The following is a 26,784-nucleotide window of genomic DNA, read 5'->3' as shown; positions in this document are numbered from 1 at the left end:
GCAGGGCAGCGCTGACACACACCCTGTACTGCTTGCGTGCCCCGGGCCCTTGTGCCAGGTGTGAAGAGAGGAGCGTGGTTTTGGTGGGACCAGCCAGTGAAAGGACTGTAACGGTGCCAAAGGGAGAAGGTAGGAAACAGGATGGGCTGGGAGGCGTCAGCACCCTCAACATAGACTCCAAACAGCTTCATGCCATAATTCCTCTGAAGGCCGTGGCATGCTGCGGAGTTCATGCACGGCAGTATAGCGACACATAGCCAGTCTCTAGTGCTCACTGATTTGCTTTAGTCCTCCACATGCTTTTTTAAAGGTTAACTGCAAGTACTCCAGAATATTTTTTCTGCCCATCTCATTTTTAGTTCTAATTTTAGGTGCAAGTAACTCTTCAGAACATTTGCTTAATCATCAATACCTATCATAAACTTTTAAGATCATTTTGGTTTGGGGAGCTGAGGCATGCTTCTGATTTATTACACGTGAATTACACGCAAGCTTTTGTGAGCTAGGTGCGGCTGTTAGGAAGAGTTGTTTGCTGGGGAGTGTAATGAGCAAATAAACTTTGCCATTCATCATTGTCCCCCACCTTTCCCACAGTAAACTTATTAGCTCGTTTTCTCATAATCAACTTGGCTGACCCTCAAATTGTTAACAAACCAAAAATAAAGTGTCCTTATATTCATTGGACAGTGTCATGCATGCTTGAATGACTGCATTAGACATTTAGTATCCTGATCGCTGTCTCCTCTTCTCCCACCCCCCTCCCTTTTTTTAAAGGATAAGCAGCTGTTCATTTCCCACAAAGGCCATATAGAAGTAATACTACCGAGCGCAGACTGCATTGCATTTTCTTCTGAGCAAAACCAGTTGCCTATGTCAGAGCGTAATGCCCATCATCCTTGCTTTGCCCCCAACCCTGTTCTCTCCCTGATGTGTTTTAAGGGAGGGGGATGGAAGAGGGAGCGAAAGTTTGTGTTGGCAAGAAAAGCAGCGACTGTACTGCGCAATCACGCTTTATGTACAAGGACATACATAAGCTTACAGGAGCTCAACCAGCACAATGCAAGGCGTTCATCCCTTCACCTGCATTCCTGAGCTCAAGACCACCGCAGCTGCTAGACTTCTGGCTGAAGGACTAGCCTGGCAAACACTTCGCATAACCTTGCCAGCTAGGAGCAGTTCTGCAGGACTTGTGGGATCAGGTCCTCATTGCTGGAGGTGTGGATTTAAATAACGAAAAGTCACCTGATGTTTTCAAGGAGAGCTCACCTGCCACCCTTCCAAGGAAGGGTAAAGAGAGGCATTTAAAATGCTTCCATTAATTTTCACCGTCTGCAGTGAAGATGTTTACTTAAGCTGAAAAAAGTCTCAGCTATGATTTATGAGTTTGATTCAAAGTACTCCTTTATCTTAGATTTGTCTATAGTTCCCAGCTTTCTAAATCCACTTGAGTGTGTACTTTACAATAGTGAGCTTTTCATCCACACTGCTTCTTTGTGCACTAAGAGCGTGACTCTTACGGACAGACAATAATCAATTAGTGAAATGGTATCTCGTGACTGAGAATATGAAGAGGGTTTTGCCAGAACTGACAACAGCTCTTTTAACTCATCCATTTCTGTATGTCTCTTAAATATCCCAAAATATCAAAGGTCTTTCATTAGACCTTCAAAACTCTCTCAAATCCACGCGGGCCACTGGATACCTCTGAAGACTATGAACTGATGTGAGCCGGCAGCAAATGGCGAGTTGCCAGAACGAAGAACAACCAACTGTTCTAAAAGCTTTGAAAATATTTGAAAAGGAAGGACAGAGAGAGGAGTGTTGCAGTTCCCTTCAGGACTGCTCAAATACCGCTCTTCCAAGAGTCAGCTGCGGGAGTCTGAAAGTCTTAGTGAGAGTTAAAACACAATCTGCCAGTTTCCCCCCTCCTCCTTTTAGTTTGGCAGCAGCAAATTTTCTGTCTCTTCATGTTGCATCTCGCCATAAAGAGGAAAATTTAAACAGGAGAAAGAATGTGCTTTGAATTATTGGAAATTAAAGGAAAGTAGGAATGCCAGCTTGTTCTGGGATCCCAACCCTTTCTCGGCACAGCGATCCCAAGTTTTTATCCAGTCTTGTAATTTGGTTAAAGGGAGAAACCTTCATGTTACAGCTGTGTTTTTAAACAAACATCCCGTTCACAAAATCTAGACTTTTTATTGGTTTCCAGTTTCCCTGAAACACCGAAGGGAGATTCCACAGAAAGGCAAATGCCCGTCTCCCTGTAATAAGCTTTTTTCTGTAGTAGCTCTCTAACTAAATGTTTCTTGCTACAAAATATATAAAAATCCCCATATACTGCCCATTTATGCTTAAGTGTTAAGAAGTTTTCAATGGCTATAGATGAAAAACACATTCTATGTAAGCAAGGATGTAACAAGGTAAAAAGGAACTCAGAAATGGTCTCAGTTGTGTGGAAGCACAAACTCGAGCCCGTTGCTTGATCCTCAGAACAGGATTAATAGTGGCCTAAAGAAAAAGGTAAAAACTCTCTTGCCAAGTAATAAAAAGGTAAAATTAGAAAGGGGGCAAAATGACTGTAGCCAAGATGGTAACTACAGAAAATCTGGTTTTCAAGCCAACCTTAAGAAGCTAGGCTGTAACTCCTTGATTAATGCTGGCGTGGTGTGAAGTGGTTATCTCTTGACTTAAAATTTGTTTGGGCCCTGGGCCATTTTATGTAAAATTAGTCAATGACCAAGTTCTTTCCAAGCTCATACGTTGAGTATTCAAAATGAAAATGTAGTCCCACATCTTCATCTCCAACCTAAAACCGAAGGGGATGGCAACAGTACCTGTGCCAAGTTCTCTTGTGTACTCAGAGCCGTGGCAAGGCAGCACCAGCTCCCACATTTTGTTTCTCTCCCAAAGCTGTGTTTTTATCAATGTTAGATCTCAACTGCTTTTAGGTCGTCAGCTGGTTCTGGTCATCAAAAACACCTTGTCTTTCATCTCTTGTACATCTGGAGAGGCAATTGTAACTATTTTCTCAGATGTAGATTTCAGCACGATAATCCATGCCATTGTTGCATGTAGATTGCAATAACCCACATGAAAACTGCTCCTGAAGACCACACACGAATGCAGAAAGAAGCTGAATGGCAACCGTAGCTCCAGGGAGCATCTTCTAATAGACCTCTAAAAATGCATTAGATTCTTATCTTCTGTGGTGCCTCAGCAACAGTGGAAGTCAGAAGAGATGTTTGTGCCAGAAGCTCACAGACTTAAACATACTGAAGTCAGAGGTTTTAAGGAAACAACCTCCTCTATAAAGCTCTGCTAGAAGTAACATGCCTGTTCTCTTGATTTCAATGCGATTTATACAGTCCCTCATGCTGAGGGAATAAAACTGATTTTAGTTACTGGGGGGAAAGGCAAGTTAATTCATACAGGTATTTGAAATATTATATAGGCACATATTATAGCTGCTTGTATATCAAACATCTGAACTCCGGGAAAATCTAGCAGAATGAGGCGTGTGCATAAGGTCTCCAAAGAACAGACTGTTGCATTTGCTTTGTGACCTCCATGCATCTGGTCAGGGAACAAATGGTATGGGTATAGATCCACTCAGGGAGGAGATCAGATGTCATGAACTGGGTTGTTTATTCTGTCTAAGAGGTGAGCATTAATAACAGTCTTCAATTACACGGGGAGAAAGAAGGCGTAGCACAAAAGAAAAAAGAACTGCTCCACAGGTCTGTGGTAGATGGGAAGAGACTATCTAGGGTTATGTTTTGAATGGTAGAAGCTTTCTAATAAGTAAGGTTAATGAAACACTGCATGTAACTGTGGGTTATTATGCAACCCTTATAATTAAAAACCTTTGAAAACAGGTTGGAGTGGACTGGTACAGTCCTGGCTGGTGCTGCCCTGGAGCCAAGGAACAGGGCACTCATCTCCTCAGGCCCCTGACGAACCTATTTTTCCCATGTGTTTATGAGTGACTGGTTTGGTTTGTAAGTCATGCAAGGCACAAATTGGAAGGAAAGGGGAAAAAAAAAAATCACAAGTGCGCATGAAAACACATTTTTAAATCAAATCACGCAACAATTACTACAGCACAAGACCTTCCCAAAGCAAGTACCCTTGTTTTGGTTAAGCTCCTCCAACCTCACCATCTGGAAGTAAATCCCCAGAAGGACGTAATAAACCATGCAGAAACTGCAGTGGCATGCAGCTTCTTGCATACGGACACATGGGTATCTTGTGGCTCACCACCCCTGGCAGGGATCCCCAGCATCTGCCCCTCACGTACGCCAGCACGCCCAATGCACTCTGCATAGCATGGGAGCTGTCTCTCTGTGCTGCCTCTCATTTCTCAATGGCCAAGAAGAGTAGCCAAAAATTGCGTTCACTACAGCATCCCAGCCTAGGTGCGGTGGAGACATGAGAAAAATGGAGGAGGAATGTGGATAGAGGTGTAAAGGCTACTGTAGCGAGGCCAGTGAAGGGGCTGAAAGCTATGCTTTATCATCTGGACATGTGGGAGCAACAGTCCAATTAATCCTCAGTCACCAACCCCTGCCTCTGCATTCTCCCCACTCTCCTCTTGGCACGATCTTCATCTTCAACTTTTGGAGAAGAAATTTAAGAAAATAGCATTTCGTCCAAAATTCTGTTTTCATCTGAACTGGGAGACGAACAGGATTTCCTATTTGAAGTTCAAAGGATAATGGAAAACAGAGCTGTGTAAATAGGCTTTCTGAGGATGCTGCAGCCCACAATGTTTTACTCTCTTCTATCAGTTCTTCCACCCACATGCCAAACAGGACCATTTTTGTTCCTATTTTCTAATGTTACTATCCCAACATGATGAAACCCTGAAATCTTTAGCTTGCCAGTGTTTTTTCCTTTGGGTCCTCCATTTCTTCTTTATATTATGGGGTGAAGAGAGCCAAGAGAATCTCTTCTACTGCTTCTCGTTCTCAAGGAGGATGTACTACTTAATAGTGAATTAATTAACTCTGCCGACAGCTGTGATGAAATCATCAGGGAATAACCGACCAACTGGTGTCAGGAAGTCATCAACCCAAGAAATCCATGCTATATCCAGGTCTGAAGCCAGATGGACAAAGATCACAGAAACTGGAAGATAATGATGACACTGACCTCTTGGTAACCTTCCCTAAATGGCAGGTTGATAGCATCAAGAGTGTCTTGAAGAACGGTTCAGCCACCAACACTTGCTTATTCTGGCATGCTCACACAGAAGCACACTGCACAACAGAGCTTGGTCAGAATAGCATGAGCAGTTAGCTGCTGCTCTCGGATAGCTAATTTTAATCAGCAGCCAGTATCATCATTTGACATGTGGGGTAGCTGAAGTACTGAGTGGAAAGTCATGCCTCAAATTATGCCATTTCGCCAGAAATCAAAAACAGGTCTGAGCACTAGTTGTGCACCTGATAGCACTGCCCACCCTACCTTGCCAGCCTTTGCTCAGCACACCTAACCTTGCATGACAACTGGTTGAGATGAAGAAAAAAAGAGACTTGGTTCTGTTTTCCTACCCCAACATGTTTTCTGATGTTGAATCCACAGGCACTGGTGAATTACCCAAATGATGACCCATGTGGGTCACAATTTGAAACAATTTTGCTGGTCCAAACTTCACAGGCACATAAGAGAAGTTTCTTATTATACCCCAGCACATAGAAGCATCTCACTCAGTGCACACTTACTTGAGCATCCCCAGCATTTAAGACTGTAACTCCCATCCCCACAGCCTTCCTATTACAATTACCAACTGCAATGACTCTCAGAAACAGCAAAAGGAAAAGGGTGTTTTAGTTCAGCTTCCCCATATTTGTGGAAGATGTATAATAGTCAAGGTGGTGCTCAAGAAATGCGTATGTAGAATATGTTGGCATATCAACACCCAAGGTAATGTCAAACAAGCTGACTTGGGAAGTAATAATAGCTCTGTGCGATGGCCTGTCAGTATAAACCACCTGGATCCACAATACTCCAAATCTAAACCACAGAAATGAGTTTACAACCAGCAAGAACAAGCGTAGGTGCCAACCTCATCTTGAACGTTCTGGTTATTACAGAGGGAAAGTCCTTTTGTCTCTTAAATCCAACCTGGTTCTGAAGTCCGACCTTTTGGGAAACATTTCTAATCACTAGATTAGAAATATACTATGGTGGCATTACAAGCAACTTGAAGAGCTGTCTTCTTCTATTAGAAGTGCTACAGGGAACAATTAGGTGCAAAGTTAGTACAGGACATAAATCACAAAAAAATAGGAACTGAAGAGCTGTATGATGCAACATTATAATTCCTGTTTACTCGCATTTTATATTCCTGAATTCATTTCCTTCACATAATTGTTTTTTTCCACCTGTATTGTAGAGGCATTTAATTTTCGCTCCCCTTGATTTTATGCAATTGTTAAAATAGTGCAATTTTTCATGTCTGGGTAGATATTATGCAGTATTCAGTCATGTTGATGGTTATAAACTGTAGCAAGGGGAAATCACTGCCCAGACCAGTTTAGTTTTACTCTCTTGCCCTCTCTATTAAGGTCAAAAATCAAACTGATTCAAGCTTTAGCAATTAGCTCATTGCATCACTGAAATGCAAGAACTGGTGTCAATAAATTGAGGGGGGGGTAGGACTAGTTTATTTAAAAATGCATGAATTATGAGGCTTCTGGCTTGGATAAGATTTAATGAATTATTAATCCTCATATTTCACAAATCCCACGCTCTTCATTCCCTTATGTCTGCTTATATCTATATTTGCTAGTCACCATTTTCCCTGTAAATTAAGGATAAAGTAGCTATAAATTAGGTAACAAATGTTAGCCATCCCATATTTTCTTTTCTGTTTGACACAAATTATTCATAGATCTAGATGCCAGAGAAGACAATTATATCCATGTAATATGACCTCCTGCAGAATACAGTCAGAGTCTCATCCACGAGTTTCTAGATTAACCTCTTAACTGCTGTTTAAAGCGCCAATGAGAAAGCAATACGTCTATTTTAGAAAGAAATACAGCCTTAACTTTTAAACTTCAAGGGACAGATAAGGCATGGCATCCTTATGTGAGTTTTTTTCCAAAGCATTGCTAATGCACTGAAAAAATACACTATCCGAATGAAGAGACAGCTGAATGCAGTGCAAAAGGACCCCATTGTAAGCCATAAGAGCCCAGCTAACAACAGAGTGTCCTTGTCCTTCTGGGGCCTCCTTTACATCTGCCTTGAAGTTTTGCTGTGTTTTCCTCAGCCACCACACTTGCAGCAGGGCAGCAGCGATGCTGGTAGGGAGCAGAGCAAAAATCCTTAGGGCGTGTTGCGGGGTTCAGAGCCTCAATTCACCTTGGGCATGAATGCAATCTCTCTTTCAAAACTGCTTTGGACAACAGGGTTAAAATTCTCTCTCTTTTCTGAAGCCAAGGATGCCTCGGCTTCAAAAAAGCACATTAAACCCATATTTAAGCAACAGACCCACACAGGGTTTGTTTTCTGATGGTATTGTATTTATTACAAACTACCAGCAAGCCTGACATGGGAAGAAGCTGCTCTGTGAATGGCAAACCACCCAGAGTCTGGGCAGGTGTAGTCCTGGTCTTCCCTCTCCCATTAGTTTCCACACATGGAAACTTGCTTTGTTTCTCAGTGTATAAACACAGTGCACCTTAAGTGCGAAACATATAGGAAGTCCTTAAACTATGCCGTAGTTTTCGTGTGTGCATTTTATCCCAGCCATAATGGAAATATCTCACTAATAAGGAGCTTTAGTGTGTTACATCATCCATTAGCCATCTGAGTTAACTGCACCTTTTCTCCTCTAGTGGCATTTGTAGCTCGCTTACAGGTGTTAACCCAAGGCACAGCTGAAGTAACTGCTACTTAGATAGGTCAGAGAAAAATGTCATCCCACGATAACCACACGGCTATAAATCATGGTGATGAGTATCACGATAATTGCTTACACGTCTTGTTTCGAAGTTAAAAAAGAGAAAACTTTAACACAGAGTTAATCAGAAGCAATTTTGCATGTACACAAGTCCAGAAGATTTCAGGTTTTAGTGCAGAAATTGAGCTTTCTGATAATGCCATGTATGAACGTCCTTACTCATGCCTTTTCTCAAATTTTCATTCATTTTTGAAATAGGAAAAAAAATAATCCCTTCACTTTAGGAGCTTTTTCACTTGTTGGAAGTTCAGGATTTAGACCTCTTTGCCAGTGACATGAGTTTCAAAGGAGAGAAGCAACTGCACAACAGCACATAATAATACATAGCAAATTAAGCTAGATGTGAACCCAGCTACTGTACCCACGTGATAGGAGAAGGAGAATGTAAGCAGAAAGTACAACTTACCAAACGGGAGCTTGGCAAGACATATAGGTAAATTCACCTTCTGTCTAGAAAGTGCTACAGGGGTTTCTTGTCTAGGAGCAATTTAGACCTCTGTGTCATCTGGCGGTGGCAAGGAGTGCCAGCAGGATGGAGGCTATGGCAGCACCCCAGGAACAACCCAGCAAGCCATCGACAAGTTCCCGGGTATCCGACTTCTGCTTTCTTAAGTCTCATCCTGACAATCACTCAAGCCCAAGTCAGCTGAGGTCGTGATCTGAGGAGGTATATTTCTGCCAGGGAGAAAAACCTCTGAGGAGATATATTTCCATGCCAGCTAACCCCAGAAGGGGAAACAACCCATCTGACATCCCATCTTTCGGTCCTTTTAGGGCCGTGAGTACTGTAACACAGCATCCTCCCACCTACTTTTTCTACTGGGAATCCTGCCCAGCTTTGCAGAAGCTTGTACTCCCCCTGCAGTGGGTGTATTTGTCCATTCATTCATCTGAGCTGCTTTACATTCACAAACTCCCCAGATACGGGTGCTATATAAAATAAGGTATGAACCTCTAGAACTGCCTAAAAGTAAAGAAAGATTTTCCATGAAAGAAAGTGACATAACTAAGAGTGCTTTTGTTGCCGCAGAAATGTTTGTCGCACTCATAACAACGCCTTCCACAGTCTTTCAGTATTCCGGTATTGATAGAGGTGGCAGGAATATGCCAAACTTGCCCATAAAAGAAACAAAAAAAAATAAATCTCAAACTCTCTTTTAGTAGCTGGTTTCCAATTTGTGTCCCATATGTGGCAAGAAATAAATGTACATACATTGCTTGCATCTGAAGAAGTCAGATGCTGGTGGACTGAGTTATAACTTGAATGCATATTGGTGGGATGAGATGCTGATCTACTTGCACAGTAATGTGCTATATTTAAGTCACGCATCGTGGCATCTTCAAAGAGGCCAGTCATAATTATGATGGATTAGACTGCAGAGTCAGTCCTAGATGCAGTAATTGTTTCACAGATGCTGCTGATGTGACTTGAATTTCCAATGAATTATAGCTGAAGAAAACTGCGTGGAGCTACTAAATGATCTGGATAAAATACAGTTATGGGAAAGAGAAAAAAGGCTAACTGCTACGCTTAGGGAAAGGTAGATTTACTTTGAGAGGGAGATAGTTCACCCCACGACAATTATAAAGAAGAGCCAGAGACTTTGTAAGGCACAACCAGGTCTGCTTAGTAGTAGCATCAAGAATATCTTCATGGTGTCCCAGTTAAAACCAGTAGTAAAGGTATCCCTGTCATTTCTCTTTTGCCAGTTTTAAATTACAAATAATTGCTGTGATTTGTAGCTGCTTGAGCAAGATTGGTACTCAGGTGTGACTTGAGGATGGTGAATAACTGAGTGTAGACAGAGAGAGAAATAAATATAATGCAAAATCACCACAATCCAGATTTGCATTTCAAAGAATGCAAATCTGACACTTTTAATTGATGAGTTAACTTTTTATTTTAAAGAACCAAATGGTTCCCGTGTCCTTTTCAACATCTAACACCAGTGCCTTTTACGCTGGAGGTGATCAGAATGTGGGGGAACTTGTTGTCTCTTTAAGAATACTGCGAATAATAATCCATGTCACACAATGAAAATAACCTTACATTTTTTTGAGGAGGGCATGGACTTAAGGCTTTTTTCTGAAGCACAGATGTGCTCCCTTCGAGGGGTTTGCAAGCTAAGTTCAGAGAAGTTGGGCAGCCCCCACTTCTAATCAAAAAGGTGATTTTACCTATCAGTAAGGATTTGAGAAGAAGGATTGTCTGGGAACTCTTGGAAGGAATTTAGTTGCAACCCACACGGTACACCAGAACATAAGCAAGCAAGGCAGACTTTGAGGGCCAGAGGAAGTTTCTCATGGCTCAGTCATACAGACTAAAACTTTTTTAAAAGAAATAAATATTTTAGAAGCAGCTTGACAGCACAGAGTTAATTACTGTGGTGCCTTTTATTTCATTTCATACCTGCGAAATACAGCAGCCTACACACTTATGTCTGAGTTGTGGTTCAGCTGCAATTTCTAGGTATGAAAGGTGTGAAGGCAAAGAATGGTTTCCAAATCAGGCTGACATTTTATTTTTGAGATGCTCTGGGAGCATCATTCTGCCGCCCGGCCGAGAATGACACATCAGAGGAATCCTTTTCACGCTGCTTTCTGTTAAGCGTGGAATATCGTCTCCCTGGGAAAGCTGCAAAGGCTCATGTCTTGTGGTACTTTAAAGCTAGGTTGGGAAATATACTGAAACATATCCAGAAGGGAAGAAGCCTACCTTACCTTGTCAAGAAAATAGGTAAGATGGACAAACATTCTTTTCCATCTCCCTATTCTTAGCTCTCCCTTCAAAAACTCTCTTTTTAAGTACTGTTACTTGCAGAGAGAACTTCTCTACTTCTGTCATACAAAACATAAATTGAGTACAGAAAGAAAAGAAGAAAACTTCAGGAGGTCAAAAGTAAATCTAAAATCAAGTTTGGGATAAGGAGGATGTGGATGCAAGTCATCATATAGGTGTTTGCCAGTGAAAATGTATGTTTGAATTGTCCTGATACTGAAATCAGAGCTGCAAGCAGAGAGGATTCTGCTGGATGTGATGAATCTCATGAGTTAGTATTACTTTTAAAAGCACTTTAGGATCATGTTACTCAACTGAGTAAGGCAGTACTGCACTGAAAACTGCATAAATTAGATGTTCCTTAGCATTTAAAAAAAAATAGTGTAGGATAAATATATAAGCAGAGCAACGATGATGGGAGAAATTGTTCGGTATAGTAGTTCTTCCTATGTAATGGCAATACCAGCCACAGGTAGTGCTTCTCCTGACTTTGCAGTCCAACCAAGGATGACCTGGTAATGGCCAACCCGTCAGATTCCGCTTTATGCAAACTAAAAATAAAAGCTTCAGGACAGAGACATGCATGAGTCCAAATTTTGTGTGTGCAATCTCACATCTGTAAGATCCTCTGTCAGCCTGTCTTCTGTCGTTTGTGACTGGTTGAGAACCATAAAGCCAACAAAGAATAAATTACAAGCAGAGTCAAACAATGGCTTTATCTATGTTAACTGGGATTGTGAATCCTGGGAAGATCTATGTGAACAGGATTAGCTTGTCGTTATGTGGTATTTGTTTACTGCACATTGTCAGTACTTTTATCCAATGAAAAACTTCATTTTATAAATAAAATATAGAGAGTATATGAGAAAATGGGATTTCTTCTTCCAAACACAGAAGAAAAAATCCTAGCTCCATAGCTGTGGGGCTCAGTTCAAAATCCAAATGTAGAGTTTAAGCCATGCTTGATGTCTATATGTAAATTTGAAAGGGTATTAATACCTGAAAAAACACCACCTCCATCAAACCTTTCAGGAATCTCTCAATTTGTTTTTGTCAACATTACCAAGATGTTGATGAACTGTAAGACTTGCTATGGACAGCAATCAAGCATGGCTTTGTCTCACATGTATCGTGCCACTTGCGTGGTCTTTAGGAATGCCAGTTTTAAAAGACCTTGTCAGACAGCTGAAGACAGAAGAAAGGGGGTTTCCCCCTCTAATTGGCAAGCTTGATGGCAATAATCCTTCAAGTCACACAAAAGAGGTTTGGCACACTTAATGAAATAACAGGATTAGCACCAAGTCTGGGAAACAGTTTCGGCATGATTTTCTGCCACCTTACCAAAGGGAAAAAGTGACAACAGAGGAATCTGTGCAAGTCATTCAAAAGCAGAGAATATTTTTTGCACCGTTAGGAAATATTTTTTGGTAAAATATTTGCTTGTGTGTTAAACGGGGGTAAGGAGCCACTCTCTCGCTCTTTTTTCATCTTGAAGAGCAAACCTTCAAGAAAAAGGGAGGCACGGGGTTGCAAAACCTGATAGGATAGTAAACACCCCTCAGGTGCACCTGCGAGCACACGTGGTGTGTGGGAGCTGGTCAGGGTGACGGGTGCTTGAATGCTGCAGGAATTGTTGGTAATTAGCTGTTGAGCAATGGAAACAAATTTACTTAGGTTCTCTCCCATTTCTTTTCTCTTTCAGATACGTTCAGAGGGTAGCCTTGTGGATGGCCCCGGAGCAGGCCAGATGGAACAGGACAGAACCAACCATGTTGACGGCAATAGATTGAGTCCATTTCTAATACCGCAATCTTCTCACGTTTGCCAGGCAGAGCCTTCTGCGGTGAAGCTACAGAATGGAAGTCCAGCAACAGAGAGGCCTGAAGTTGAAGTAAATGGAGACCACAAGCGGCTATTCATTAAAAGCAGCTATGGAGTGCCCCACCTGAAGGGAAGTCCAAACAACCGCGTTAGCCCCGACCTTTTACAAGAAAAGAAAGTATATTCCAAATATATGCAAAATGGTGGGATAAAACGCACTTTTAGTGAGCCCTCTCTGTATGGACTTCATGAGAACAAGAAAGTGAAACAAGACAAAGAGGTAAACGGAGAAAAAGCTGAGCCAGAAGATAATAATGAAAAACCAAGCGTCTCCAATTGTTACAGTGAGGAGAAACCTGAGAGTTTTACAAGACAAGAAAATGAAGTTTCAGATTTGATACAGTCTACAAGATACAACAGTGGTGGTTCAGAAAACCCTCATGACCTCCTGATTCAGGATGAGCAGGAGCGGGAAAACGTTCATTGCCACAACAGGGACATTGTCTTACTACTTAAGAACAAGGCAGTGCCAATGCCTAATGGTGCTACAGTTTCTGCCTCTTCCATGGAAAGCATGCATGGTGAACTCCTGGAGAAAACACTGTCTCAATATTATCCAGAACATGTTTCCATAGCAATGCAGAAGAACACATCTCATATCAATGCCATTACCAGTCAGGCTACTAATGAGTTGTCCTATGAGACAACACATTCATCCCATACCTCAGGGCAGATCACTTCCCCACAGACCTCAAACTCTGAGCTGCCTCAAGTGCCAGCTGTAGTGGTTACTGAGGTCTACAACACAGAAGACTCCAGTAAACCACCTGTATTGCCAGGTAGCTGTTCACTTCAGAAACCAGAACTACAGCTACAGCAACAGATTCCGGGCTATGATCCACGCCAGTTACCCGTAGGAAACAGTACTGTTCGTGGAAGCGTAGGGCAGGTTCCCAACCAAGACCTCTCTCTAAGTTCCAGCAGTAACCTGCAAGCTCAGAGCGCCGCTCTGGAAAGGTTTTCTGAGCAAGCAGAAAAAAATGGTGCTTTCTTTAAACAGAACTCAACGTTTCACAAAGATTCCTCCACTCCTCCTGCTCCAGAAATGAACAGTGCACTGTCTGCCATGGTGCAAGAAGGACTTCATTCCTACGACAATAGATGTGAAGAAACTCTTCCTGGGGAGGTAAAGAATGAAGGGCAACAGCAGGGACCAATGTCAGAAAGTCCCAGCCTCAGCCAACAACAACTTCACCCTCAGCAGAGACTTCCGCAGCAGGCACAAATGTCACAAGATGTTAGTCAAAGCAACCCGCAAGCTGCTGTGGCCGCCTCAATTCAGCAGTGCCCAGAAGAAATGACGCCGGCGTCGGAGCCTCCCCTCCAAAACCTGCAAGCGCGCGGAAGTGAGGGTGAGTTGCAGCAACACTATCAGCATTTCCCAGGACAGAGAGAACCTGAGATTCCTCCCGACAAAGTAAAGGACCAAGTGAAAGAGCCTGTGCAACAGGCTCAACATTATTCAAAACCAGCCTGGATAGAACTGGTTTCCACCCAGTTCCGCCAGGGAGAGCCTCCCCAAAAGCCCAGCGAAGCGTTATTGCGATCAATTCTTCAGTTCCAAGCAAACACAGCCGAAACAGCCTATACAAAACAGTATGCTGGAAGTCCTGATGCATTAAAGGGGCCTTCAGGACAGCCCCAGAGCCAGAAGATAATGCAACAGGAACAAATTCCTCCGCTGTACAAAAGCGAGACCGCCCAGCTGCAGCCGCGTCCCACAGCTGACCACCAGCAGCTGCCGTTCCAGAAACACTCGCCGCAGGCACAGCTCACGAAGATGGATTCCCTACTCAAGTCCCAAGTGCAGCAACACCCTCCGCAGCAGCTCCATTTCCAGCAAAGAGCAGAACAACAAGCCAAACAGCCTATAGGGGCCCCGTTGAAACAGCAGCACTTGAATCCCCAGCCCGGGGAGAATGAGCAATTCTTGCATTCACACATTTTGCAACAGATGCTTCAAAAACAGCAGGTGCAACTGCCATGCAGTTCGCAGCTAACCCCGAACCAGCAACAGGCTCTGCAAATGAAAAACAAAGACCTGCTCCAAAACATTTCCCACTCCCCAAGCAACGCTGAACAGCCGCTAGACAGGACATGCTTCAATCAGCTTAAAGCAGATGAATGTTTTCAAACTGGGAATAAGTACGTGAAATCAAGCGCATTCCCACCACTGCGTAACTCTCAGCTAGGCCTAGAGCAGGTACAGAGCGTGAACAACAAAGCTCCCCTTTACACTCAGAAAGCCAGTGCGAGTCTGCAGCATCCCTGCCCAAACAACGCACACTTGATTTCTGAGAAGAAAGAAAACGCCACAAATATCGAACGCTTTGGAGCCAACAAAATGCAGGACTTGCAACACGTGCAGTATTTTTCAAATAACTTGACCGCAAAGCAAGATGTGAATCACTCTTTTCAAGAACAAGAGCAACAGACACAACAAGCTTCAGTTATACAGCTACCACCGCTCCAGCAAGCACAATGCTACGGTGGTAGCCTGAACCAAGAGCTTCTGAGCCAACAAGCTACGCAGATTCCTCAGCGGTACTTACCACACAGCCAGCAGACTGCCCCACACTCCCAAGACCAGAGAGGCTCTCATTTGCAGTCCCAAACCCCTAAGGATTTTCAAAAGCACGCTGCTCTAAGGTGGCATCTCTTGCAAAAACAGGAGCAACAAGCATACCAGCAACCCAAAACCGAGATTGGTCCCAGTGCAGCGCGCAAGCCTATAAAAATTGAGGCTGGCACAAAGTCTAATGTCTGCATGCGTCCATCAGCTGGACAGCTGGAAAACAAAATGTGGAAAAAAACAATTAAACAAGAGAATCAGCACTTTGGCTGCGAGAACGTGCAACAAAAGAGCATCATTGAGACAATGGAACAGCAGCTAAAACAGATACAGGTCAAATCACTGTTTGATCACAAGACTTTCACTGTCAAATCACCTAAACATGTGAAGGTTGAAACAGCAGGCCCTATTACCATCCTATCAAGAAATACCAGTGCTGCAGATTTTGACACTCAGACCCCAATCTTAGATCAGCAAGCAAACTCATCTGCTGAGAAAACCCCGACCAAAAGAACAGCTGGAACTGTTCTCAATAATTTTTTAGACTCACCTTCCAAGTTATTGGATACTCCTGTAAAAAATTTATTGGACACACCTGCCAAAACCCAGTATGATTTCCCATCTTGCAGCTGTGTTGGTAAGTGCTGAGATGTACTGAAAACGTATTTTTCACAGGAAGGAAATGAGCCTTCAAGTTGGACTCGCAGGGTTAGCTGGATGTTTTTGTTGGAGGATTTTTTGGTTGGTTTTTTTTTTTTTAGAACAGTAATTAGTAAAGACTTATAAAATTGCAATTTTATACGCATATGCCTACTCCACTTATTCAACCCTGCACATGGGCCCTCTCTCAATATTTCATACAGCAATTGCCTATTTGCTTTTTCAGTCAGAATGCTTATGGCCAGTAATGTATCCCCTCACATCCATTCTCCTTGAGCAGCAGACGTGTAATGACAACATGCTGATAAAAAGTAGGTTATAACTTTACAATCTAATTTATTTATCAGGGTTAGATACAGCATTTATAAAACACGTCCTGAGTCCAAAACTTGAGATCCTAACGCCATTTTTTGCTCTAACAGTGAAATTACTGAAGTTTCCCTCAGTAAAGCCCAAGCAAAGAAGGGATGGCAGATTATTCTTCATTTGTTGCAAGTTAATCTTAAACTTGTTTGTCCTCCCTTTAACGCGCTTATCTCCTGCAGGGCTAAAGAGAGAGCAGTTTCTGAGAGAAGCTACGCAGGCAGCTCCAAAAAAGCAGCGAGGGGGACCATCAGTGTTTTTTCATGGCACACCCTGTCTCCAAAAGCTGGAAGATTAGAGCAGAGGGAAGCAAAGCAGAGTGACAGGCATGGCTGTGTAGCCCGAGCTTCCATACAGCACTGACACTGCACATAGCCAGGTCTAACAGGCACTTTCAGACACTACTGGATAAACTATTCAGGCTGAGACAAAAGGTTCAGTGCCAAAAATGGGGGGTGGGGGAATAAATCCTTGTTATAGTTTCACCTACTGTGATTTCGTACCAACTGTAAAAGAGGAAAGTTGAACCAGTGCTCCTCCAAAACTGCAAAATGGACCTCTTTGCCTGTTCAAACGCCTGGGTCTACGTCTTAGAGATGATCCATGGGAACAAAAAGAGGACATAATGGATTTCCAAAGCTCACAGGAAGAAAACTGGAAGCCACTTCCTTGTTGTTTTATAAGAAACATCCTACATAATGTAGGTTTTTTGAAAACACTGAAGTTTGGATTTTTTTTCTTGAGATGGTGTCTCCAGTGTAGTTGGCACAAGATTTTCTGGCAATCATTTCATTATTCTCATTATTTTTTTAGCCAGTACTGTAACTGCTAACTAAGCAAAAGAGCTTATTCTCCACTTGCATTTTAATTCTTCAGTCTTAGCAGACCCTCTAGGAAATAAAGGAGCATGAAACTTAGTTCCTGTCCTCTTTGAAGAACTCAGTGCCACAACGTAATCGATAGGGTTTATTGCTCTTTCCTACCAATACTTGTTCTTAGGAAGATTAAATTAAGCCATTCCCCCATTGACACATGCAGGTTTATAGCATGCCTTCATCATTCTTCCGGAGGCTGTGTGTCAAGAGCAGCACCACCTCATCCAGCCTTTGGAGTTAGCAGGGCAGAAAGCATAAAGTCAGCCCTCGGACAAGTTAGCACAGCTGCACCATCTCCTCCTGAACCCAAGCAGAGCCTGGCCATTTCTTTCTCGCTGCTGGAGCCTGCCTCCTGGTATCAAAGCAAACATACAGTGTATATTGTGAATGCTGACCCGGTCCTACCTACACACAGAAAACTGAGGCCACATTCTTAGCATACACGCATTTTGACTAAGCCTTGTGCAGTGTTTCTTTCGGCAAACTTGCTTTTTTTCATTTCACAGAGTCTTTCTGTGGGTGACAGAAATTCTCTATGTAACCTTACTGGCCACTTTCTCAAGCTGTAGGTTCCTACACTGTAACATGTCTGCTGAAAAACAAGTACTGTACAGCTCACTAACATCAATATTTACCGTTGTTATCCCATTTATCCTCCTTTCTAGATACTGGGAGAGGAGGAAGTGGGAGAAGGAGAAACAATTATTCGGTGATAACAGGAAAATGCCTTTTGAATTTCAGTGTAGAGCCCAAGCTGTGAAACAACTGTTTGTGCTAGCAAAAGGCACACAGTCCGTATCACGGCTATTTGCAGGATTAGCCACGTGCTTTGCATGTTTTGTACAAATTGCGTGAGCATACTTTAGACATAAGTGTTTGAAAACTCTGACCCCAGACCCATACAGCAGTATTCTAATGAGCTAGATGTAAGCTTTGCAATGTGACTTTTTACATTAAAGAATTAAGCTTCGAAGTAATAACCTTTATTTTGTTTTAAACAGAGCAAATTATTGAAAAAGATGAAGGTCCTTTCTATACCCATCTAGGAGCCGGTCCTAATGTGGCAGCTATTAGAGAAATCATGGAAGAAAGGTAATTAGTGCAAAGGCACAGGGCAGATTAACGTTTATCCTTTTGTGGATGTCAGAATTTTTCCAGCTTTTGCACATAAAGAAATAAACAATTGCAAATCAAGTAATTACTTGTAGGCTTAGCTACTCCAGTGTTGCCAACATTACGCACTGTGCTATTCACCAGAGAGTCACAATATTTGACAGGGCTAATAGTCTGCTGGCTGGCACAGGCTGCGCACTTTGAGACAGATGCCAGCAAACCCAAGCAGGAACAAGTATTCACCAGCCTGCCAAGCAAGACAGTTGGCAATGGCTGCAAAAGCAGGCATGGACCTGGTGTTCCCTCTGGGTAGGAGAATGCCAAGGTAGAAAGAAGATGAAGAGCAGAATACCAAACTCCAAAATTAGCTTCCCCTCGATTACTAAGTATATAGTAAAGCCCTAAAGGGGTAAATCTTGTATCTTGTGGCATGCGTAGACACCAATGGCCAGATTTTCAGAGGTATCTGAGAATTCAGTTCTTCTCTGAATAAACAAGCAAACAAAAATCTCCCCAGTAAGTCAGAGACAGATGGGAATTTGAATACCTTAAAAATCTGGACTCCAGAACTGCAAAGAAGCTCCAGCTAGTTGCAGAACCAAAAGTAAGCGGCATTATTGCAGTGCTCTCTCTCTGAGCTAAGGAGTGCCGCTTCTTAGCGAGGTCTGTTAGCTTGTGCTCATCGCTGCATGACCATGGGCCACTTAGGGCATATTAAACCTTTGGATTGCCTCTAAGTCCTAAGGTCCTTCCTCTTTCTTAGCACCTCCTTCCCTGTGACTCCTGTGCGGGGCTTGCCCCAGTACTTGTTTTCAGCTTTGTGAGCAGCTCAAATGCATGTAACCTACATAAATCAGCTTCATCCTGCGAAGGGGGAGTGAACACTGACCCTCCCGAGAAGCTTCTTACAATTTGTTATCTCCAGAGCTCTCACTGACTGGTTAATTCTTTAGTATTTACAAATAATAAACAAAAGAGGAAAGTCATTCATGTCATGATGCCAGTTGTTAGAGATTAAACCTTTTTTCATTTCTTTACTTTGGAATGTAATTTTTCATCTTTAATATTGACCTCACCTTTTTTCTTTTTTTTTTTTTTTGTTTTCTTTTTGGTTGTTTGTTGTTTTGGTTTTTTTGCATTTGATTTCATTTCATGTTGGCAGAAGGAAATCCTGAGAGATTGTAGATAACATGCATCTACTCAGCCAGGTTCAGCAGAGTGTAGCAGCAGCCACTTGAACAATGGCTAGTTTTCAGCTGTTCATATGGTATGAACTGTGCGATTCACTGAATGAAGAACTCCAGAACTCTTTCTCAGTAGTTAATTTTGTATCCCTAAGTAAAAAAAGCACATAACTATAAAGATACTCTCAAGCACACGTGTGCAGTTGGTGACACTAATGACAATTGAAGCACTTTTAAACTGGGATCCTGTGAACATGGATTGACTTTTTAAGGTATCAGCACTGCCAAATGAACCAGGATTTGGATTTAGACTTGCAGTAATATTTTAGCTATACCGGAACAAATTTCTTGCAGAATCCATGGAGGATACATACGTATTACCTCTTCCTTCTCCCAATGCCTACTTCATCCTCAGTGAGTTTTGGTCTGGTTTTAAAGCCAATCAGCTCTGGCCTGAAAGCAAGCATGACAAACATCAGGCACAAATTCCTTTGTGACAGTTGAAAAGATTTGAGACAAAGTCTGTTTCATTCCTAGTGTGTAATGTTCAACGTATTTCTTTAGCAGCATCTGCACAGTTGTCCTGCAATCCAGATTAGCAAATTGACAGAAAATGTTAAGATTTTTTTTTTAATGTGGTTAATTAAAGAAACAAATGTATACTAACAACCAAGCCTAAGTAGGAAAAAGTGACTTAACAGTTTCCTGCAGAGCATGTGTAGTACAACTTGATTTTATTTGTATAATTTCCCGTGACACTGAAATTTCACAATGAGATCACATCTAAAAATAAGCATTTTTCATTTCCTTTACAGGACAGAAGTTTAAATACAAATATTTGCTCTTAAATATGTCACCAAGATTTTAGTGCAAAAACAAGAGGGGTGAAAGGTCAAAAGTTCTCGAGGCATCATTAAATGGCTGCATAACAGGAAGGAACTATCTTGATTGCTCTATAGGTAACAGGCAAGGAACAAGGAGATGGTGATTTAGTCCCTACACTTGGGTATTTACAACAACAACAACAACAAAAAAAAAGGTAACGCCAGTGAGAGAGACAGAAATTCGAGAAATGGTGACGGAAGTACAATTTGCCCAGTCCCCAAAATGCAGCTGAATCAACATGGTAGCTGGATCTGTAACGTTGCAGACACTGAGGTTTCTAACTCGCCTGCAACCTGATGTGCTTTAGAGCTCAGCAGGTGGGCACCCCCCAGCTGCAGCAGCCCGGGCAGAGCCCTGGCCAGAGAACATGCCTGGAAACGCGTGACCTTAACAGGTCTGATGCTTTTTATTGATTCAAGATTTGCTTCACTTAGCATTTGCCGCATGTTTCCACCTGGTCCATCAGAGGACGTGGGAAGTGGATCCCATTTGCTCTGTGTAACGGCACTACTTGCGTGTGGGGCTAGATTCTGCCTTGACAGCATAATCACCTTGATTAAATGTTTCAGCAAGAGCTGAGCTTGCCCGCCTCGGTTGCAAAAAGACACACACAAACTGCATCATTTGAGGGCATCTCGTGATCCTAATTCAGTATAGAAGTCAGGCAGAAGTAAATAAGTAACAATTTCTGACTGGATGATAAAGTAAATAGATATGATGCAAATTAATCATGACTTAACCAATTCATACTGTACTTAAGCCAGAAACAAGCACCAAAAATTAATAAAGTGACTACTGCATGCCAGCTGTGCCATGACAACTGATTATATACATTCCAGAGTAATAACTTTAACCCAGTAAGTTTAACCCAGAAATTAAAATGTAAAATTCCTCCCCAAAATAGAGACACTTTGAGTCCACTTTTCCAAATGTCATCTATAACAAATTCTCTACAGAAACAGTTAAAAGGTTTGGGAATATTAATGTGATATGGATAATTTTTACTCATCTGTGATGTATTAAAGACATTTGCCTCTCAACATATCAGTCCACCACTATAATAAAATCGGCAAGATAAACTGCATTGCATTGCACATCCCTCCCTGTAATTCATAGTGTTTATTTTTTAAGATAAGACTGGCAAATGTGCTCCATCTTTTCCGTGTTTGTGCAGAACCAAATGAATCTGCTTATTGTACATATTTCTGTTTGTTTAAGATTTGGACAGAAGGGTAAAGCTATAAGGATTGAGAGGGTTGTCTACACTGGGAAAGAAGGCAAAAGTTCTCAAGGATGTCCAATTGCTAAATGGGTAAGTGATGTACACGAATGTTAAGACTAATCTAGTTCGGTACAATGGCTCATGTAAGCAGACAGCAGTGACATGTTCCTCTGTTAGCTGACACTGTGAAACTTAAAGTAGCTCAACAGCAGCAGTACCGCACGATGCCCGTAGCCTACTCCCACCCCTGTCTCTCACACTCCCATTTACTTGTTGCATGGAGAACAAGAAGAATAAAATTTGGCTTAAAGGTAGGAAAACCTGAGAAGGAAGGCAGTTTCGCTTAGATTTAAGATTCACAACACCAGACATTCTCATTGCTGGTTAATTTTAGCTTACAAATAAGTCCAGTAAGTGCACCACAGTGATGTTTTTAAAATGCACTCCCAGTTCCAGAGAGGCATTAGGACACCCTCTTAGCAAACACTGTCGGACTTTGGCACAAATTACTGAGTGGTTTGGGTAGGCTGGGGAAAGACAGGATGAGGAAAAACTGATACATGATTATAGTCTTTAGGCATGCCAGACTGCACCTTTTTTTTTTTTTTCCAGAAATACCCACAGTAGCACAGGCACTGAGAAGCAGGAACACTCTTTTATTTGAACAGCATCTGCTTTCCTCTCAGCACTGTAATGTTTGTATGTAGTAAGGGCAGGTCACAAAAGTGAGAGGCTGATTACAAGTTTAGCTGCTTAAGTTTGGGAGGGAAAAGGAGAGAGCTCCCATGCCCAGTCATTTAGTCCCCTGCTTAGCTGTCTCCCTTTCTCTGCATGGCTCCTGCCCTGGGCACAACTGTCCACCGTCCAGCTCTGTGCGGGGAGGCATCTCACTGCTCAGTTCCTTTTGCCCACTAATCAAACTGGACCACTTGTACCATAGCGCAGATTCGGGAGAATATTCCTGCTGTATCAGAGCACGGGGAGTACCTTTACAAAGCTGGTTTCCACCACCATGGCTTTCCATGTTATCAGTCAAGCGTAGCCTTTAGAGTTAGCTTCATTGAACAGAACAGGTAGCCCCAGCCCTTATCACTAATGAGAAAAATGGACCGACTTGCCAGAAACAAAGAGGAAGACAGAAGTAGAACTAACCTCCACACACACACAGTAACGCTGAGGTTTCCTATTCTCTTGCTCTTAACATTAAGAAACGCATTGTTTGTGTTGGGGCTGTGGGGGTGTGTGTTGCTGTGCATGCAGGTAGTCCGCAGAAGCAGTCAGGAGGAAAAGCTACTCTGCTTGGTGCGCGAGCGAGCGGGCCACACGTGTGAGACGGCCGTGATTGTGATTCTCATCCTGGTCTGGGAGGGAATCCCAACAAGCCTGGCTGACAAGCTCTACTCCGAACTCACTGACACCCTGAGGAAGTATGGCACGCTCACGAACCGGCGGTGCGCCCTGAACGAAGAGTAAGTTGAACAACGGGTATGCTCACCAAACTTGCAACCCCACCTTCAGCCTCGCACCTCTGCTCGTGCTAATACGCTAAAATACTCGTGACCTTTCCAACTATTTAAGGCAGTTTGAAAGCCCACAAACCTTGTGAGAAGAGCAAAGTAAAACACTGTGATAAATCAGGGAAAACATCTTCTTAGAGTTGTGAAGCATCTCAGTATATTTAAAGGAAGAGATCTCAGCAGGGCCCAGGACAGCAGATACCCCAACACTGAAATAAAAACTAGATGCAGTACATCATACTGTAAGCCTACAGAAGCTAGCCTGAATCTAAAGAAATTGCACTATATCATTTTCCCATGTCTTTCTGAGAGCAAAGAACATTTAGAGCAGAATTAACATAGCTATGACTGTATGTTACTTTGGCTTCATGGGTAGAGTCATATTTCGGGAATTATTGCTTAGCCCCTGTCAGAGGCTCTCACATTCTTGCAGTGCTGTCAGTGTACACCCCTTTCAGGTACCATGAATATCACTACCTAACGAGGCACCACACAAACATACCCTCTTTTGAGCAAAGCCAGGTTTCTCACAGAAGCGCAGAAACCCTGTAATCCTTGCTTTGCAACCATAAAACTATTCACTCTGATAAATTCTTCTGTTACAATGTGTATGCCTCCCTCTTTCATTTCTTCATTATTTACTGATGGAAGCCAATCCAAGACCAGTGATTCCCCAGAACGCTGATGCCCACTGCAGGAGTGCCCTGGGCTGATCCGCCTGCTGCTAACAGCCATATTCTCTTGTTTTTCAGACGGACTTGCGCATGTCAAGGGCTGGACCCTGAAACTTGTGGTGCTTCATTTTCCTTTGGTTGCTCCTGGAGCATGTACTACAATGGTTGTAAGTTTGCCAGAAGCAAGATTCCAAGAAAGTTTAAGCTGATGGGGGATGACCCAAAAGAGGTTGGTGTTCATTTCTAAAATGAGCCTCATTTGCTAGGAAATGTTTTCTGTCACTCTTCAAATAGATATACTGTACAGGAGACCAGGGGCCAGAGCCCCGCCTGGATGGCATACATGTAGGGTAATTAAGTAACTGCCAATCAAAACTGATTGATTCCAGTCGCTGAGCCAGCTGAATTAACTGTCCAAATTCTGACAGCTGGTAAAAGCACTGAGACTTCAAACCACGTTTGCCAGCTTTCACAATTAGAGGAGAGGGCACGGCCTGAATAATTGTGGCTGTATTCGGCCTGCAATCGGGCATTCCCCAGTGGCGGAGCGGAAGGTTTACCAACTGAAGGCACATAACAGTGCAACTGGGAACCAGAACAGACTGCATGGAGACAAACATGATGAAACTCTGAGATGACAATAGGAAGAAGAGGATAGGAAGACTCATTCTACACACAGTCCTGCCCCACTGAATGTTTCCAGACTGGGCTCTGTGTTACAGCAAACTGGCAACTGTTTAAAACGAGTCAGAGTAATAAAAAAAAAAAACATTGACCTTAGCCTGGGCACAAGATACCTTTGAAGTTATGACTGCAATGACTCCTGGACACCTCTGGCTAGTCATGTGTCTGGGAGGCTCCAATGGCCCAGTCTGTTTTTTGGCAAGCACGTGCAAATTTAGTCCCTTGCTTACGTACTGACACGTAGGTCCACAGCTTTCACTGTATTCCAGTGTCTTACTCAAATCCAAGCATTTCTTTCACATGATCAGAGCGCCAGGTACTTCTGCATCCTATGGCCTGTGCTGAGAATAGCATGCTGCTTAGAATATCATTATAATTAACAGATTTTTTCATCCCCACTGTTTCTCTACAGCCCCAAGAATTACAGAATAGCTCTCCTTCAATCATGCTGTGGCACAAAGCCGCCTTTGTGATAGCCTGCAATCCTAAACCCCCTAAATTTTCTAAGCTGGATACCTGGCCAGAGCCCACCAGGGCACTATTCCAACTTGCATTCCTGGATTTACTTCCCATGGAAGCCAGAGCTGGGCAGGGAAGATGGTTTTACCCTCCAGTCTTGTTCCCAAAGTCGGGGGCAGCCAAAGACCAGACCAGGGTCTGCGTCTCAGCATAGACACAATTTATAGACAAAATAAATAGGATCCTCACCAATAAAAACTAGAAGTAACACTTACAAATGGTAACCTATGGGCCATACAAAAGCTTCGAGTTCTGGCAGCAGCCACAAGGTCACAGCAGGATATTTTTGGGTTCTGAAACCCATAGGTTTTTCACAGCTCTTCACACATTCCTAAAATATACAAACTCCTAAAAACAAGTATACCACTCCAGTATGCCACTGTTCTTTATGCACTTGAAATTCAAAATAAGGGCATCATATAAGCAAGGTTTTGAATTTGGGATTCTCATCCTGAGAGGATGGGGAACAACTTTGGAGTATGTTATTAGAGTACTTCATTTTTAAAGAGCCCTTCATTTTGAGAGTGTGTACCTCTCCTCAGAGAAAAAAAAAGAAGTGTGGTCATTCCTACCTCCGTATCACCAACTACTAGACATGTTCACAATTCTTCATTGCTTAAGAATTGGGAACTTTTTGAAGTCTGAAGTATTTAAATATTTTTAAATTGCTGCATGAAAAGATATTTCAGTGTGCTGAAGTGCTGTCATTGTAATGTTCAAAGCCCTCAAATTAGCCAGATTTACTTGATGGACCATTCTGATACTATTTCTCTCAAGCATTCTGAAGAGTATTATTTTCCCAAAACTCCAATAGGAAAAATAATGAGGCTCATCATGCTTGGATCTAAAACATCTCCACGTTGAAGAATGTGATTCTTCTTAATGTAAACCAAAGTAGGCTTATAGTACGTGATGTCCTCTTGCAAGGTTCACACTACTTTACTACTTCATTACTTCAATGAGCGATTGTGAAACAATAAAATTGAAAGGAGATTCACAACAGTTATTGTCTAAACAAGAATGATAATGGTCTAGGCCTATACACAACTATCAGTGTAAACAGAATTGTGTAAAGACCTTATCTTCTTAGATCCCATATGTACAGTATGAAAATGTCATTGAACTCTATTGCATCTCCTAACAGGAAGAAAAACTAGAATCCAATTTGCAGAATCTGTCAACCCTGATGGCACCCACCTATAAGAAGCTTGCACCTGATGCATATAACAACCAGGTATGCTGGGGGAAAAAGGATTTAGAGCAGTCATGCAAATAACCTGATTTCTACCACACTTCCCAATGCTTCAACCTTGTGCCAAACCATTATGTACATTTTATGCCAGCATTCCTTTGACATCGGGATAAAGACAAATGGAAACGAACGATTCCACTTCAAAGGCTTTCAAAAGTAAAACTAGCAGAATTTGGTCCACTAAACAGAACTAATCTTTTCACCTACATCCACACAATAAAATTACTTCACACTTGAGCAGAACTCTTCAGCTTTACAACAAAATTTTCTGGATTTAGCCTGATTCACCAGCCAAACTAGCAAAACAGCCATGAAGATGGTGTGAGACTGGCAACAGTGCCAGAAGGCAGAGTATAATATTGCACTCGAGTCCTGAAGCCACAGTTTCAGTTCTGCTCTCTCAAGTGGCAGATGAATTCAGTTTCCACCAAAATAGCCATTGCAAACATGCTTTTAAAGCGAAGTTTCATATTTGGACACACTCAGCCCTACATATGCACCCAAGTGCCTGCACCAGCCTTCTTGCATGAGGGGATCGTGCACACGTATTTTCTGTGAAGCAGCATTCACAGATACCAGCACATTCAAAGCTTTAATGAGGTTCCCAGTGCAGCGCTCTCTCCCCTGCATTC

General features: G+C 42.5%; 1 protein-coding gene across 1 annotated transcript in view; it reads left to right on the top strand.

Moving 5' to 3' along the window:
* Positions 1-26,784, top strand: part of TET2 (tet methylcytosine dioxygenase 2) — a 74,195-nt gene that overhangs the window by 37,429 nt on the left and 9,982 nt on the right. Inside the window, exons 2-7 of the mRNA XM_082483155.1 lie at positions 12,454-15,841; positions 18,104-18,194; positions 21,503-21,596; positions 22,767-22,975; positions 23,776-23,926; positions 26,045-26,134. Coding sequence (XP_082339281.1) covers positions 12,454-15,841; positions 18,104-18,194; positions 21,503-21,596; positions 22,767-22,975; positions 23,776-23,926; positions 26,045-26,134 — 4,023 coding nt within the window. The remainder of the gene's footprint in view (positions 1-12,453; positions 15,842-18,103; positions 18,195-21,502; positions 21,597-22,766; positions 22,976-23,775; positions 23,927-26,044; positions 26,135-26,784) is intronic.

The sequence above is a fragment of the Vanellus vanellus genome (assembly GCF_965231255.1).
Source record: "Vanellus vanellus genome assembly, chromosome: 4".
Taxonomy (NCBI): domain Eukaryota; kingdom Metazoa; phylum Chordata; class Aves; order Charadriiformes; family Charadriidae; genus Vanellus; species Vanellus vanellus.
This window is presented reverse-complemented; position numbering and strand designations above follow the sequence as displayed.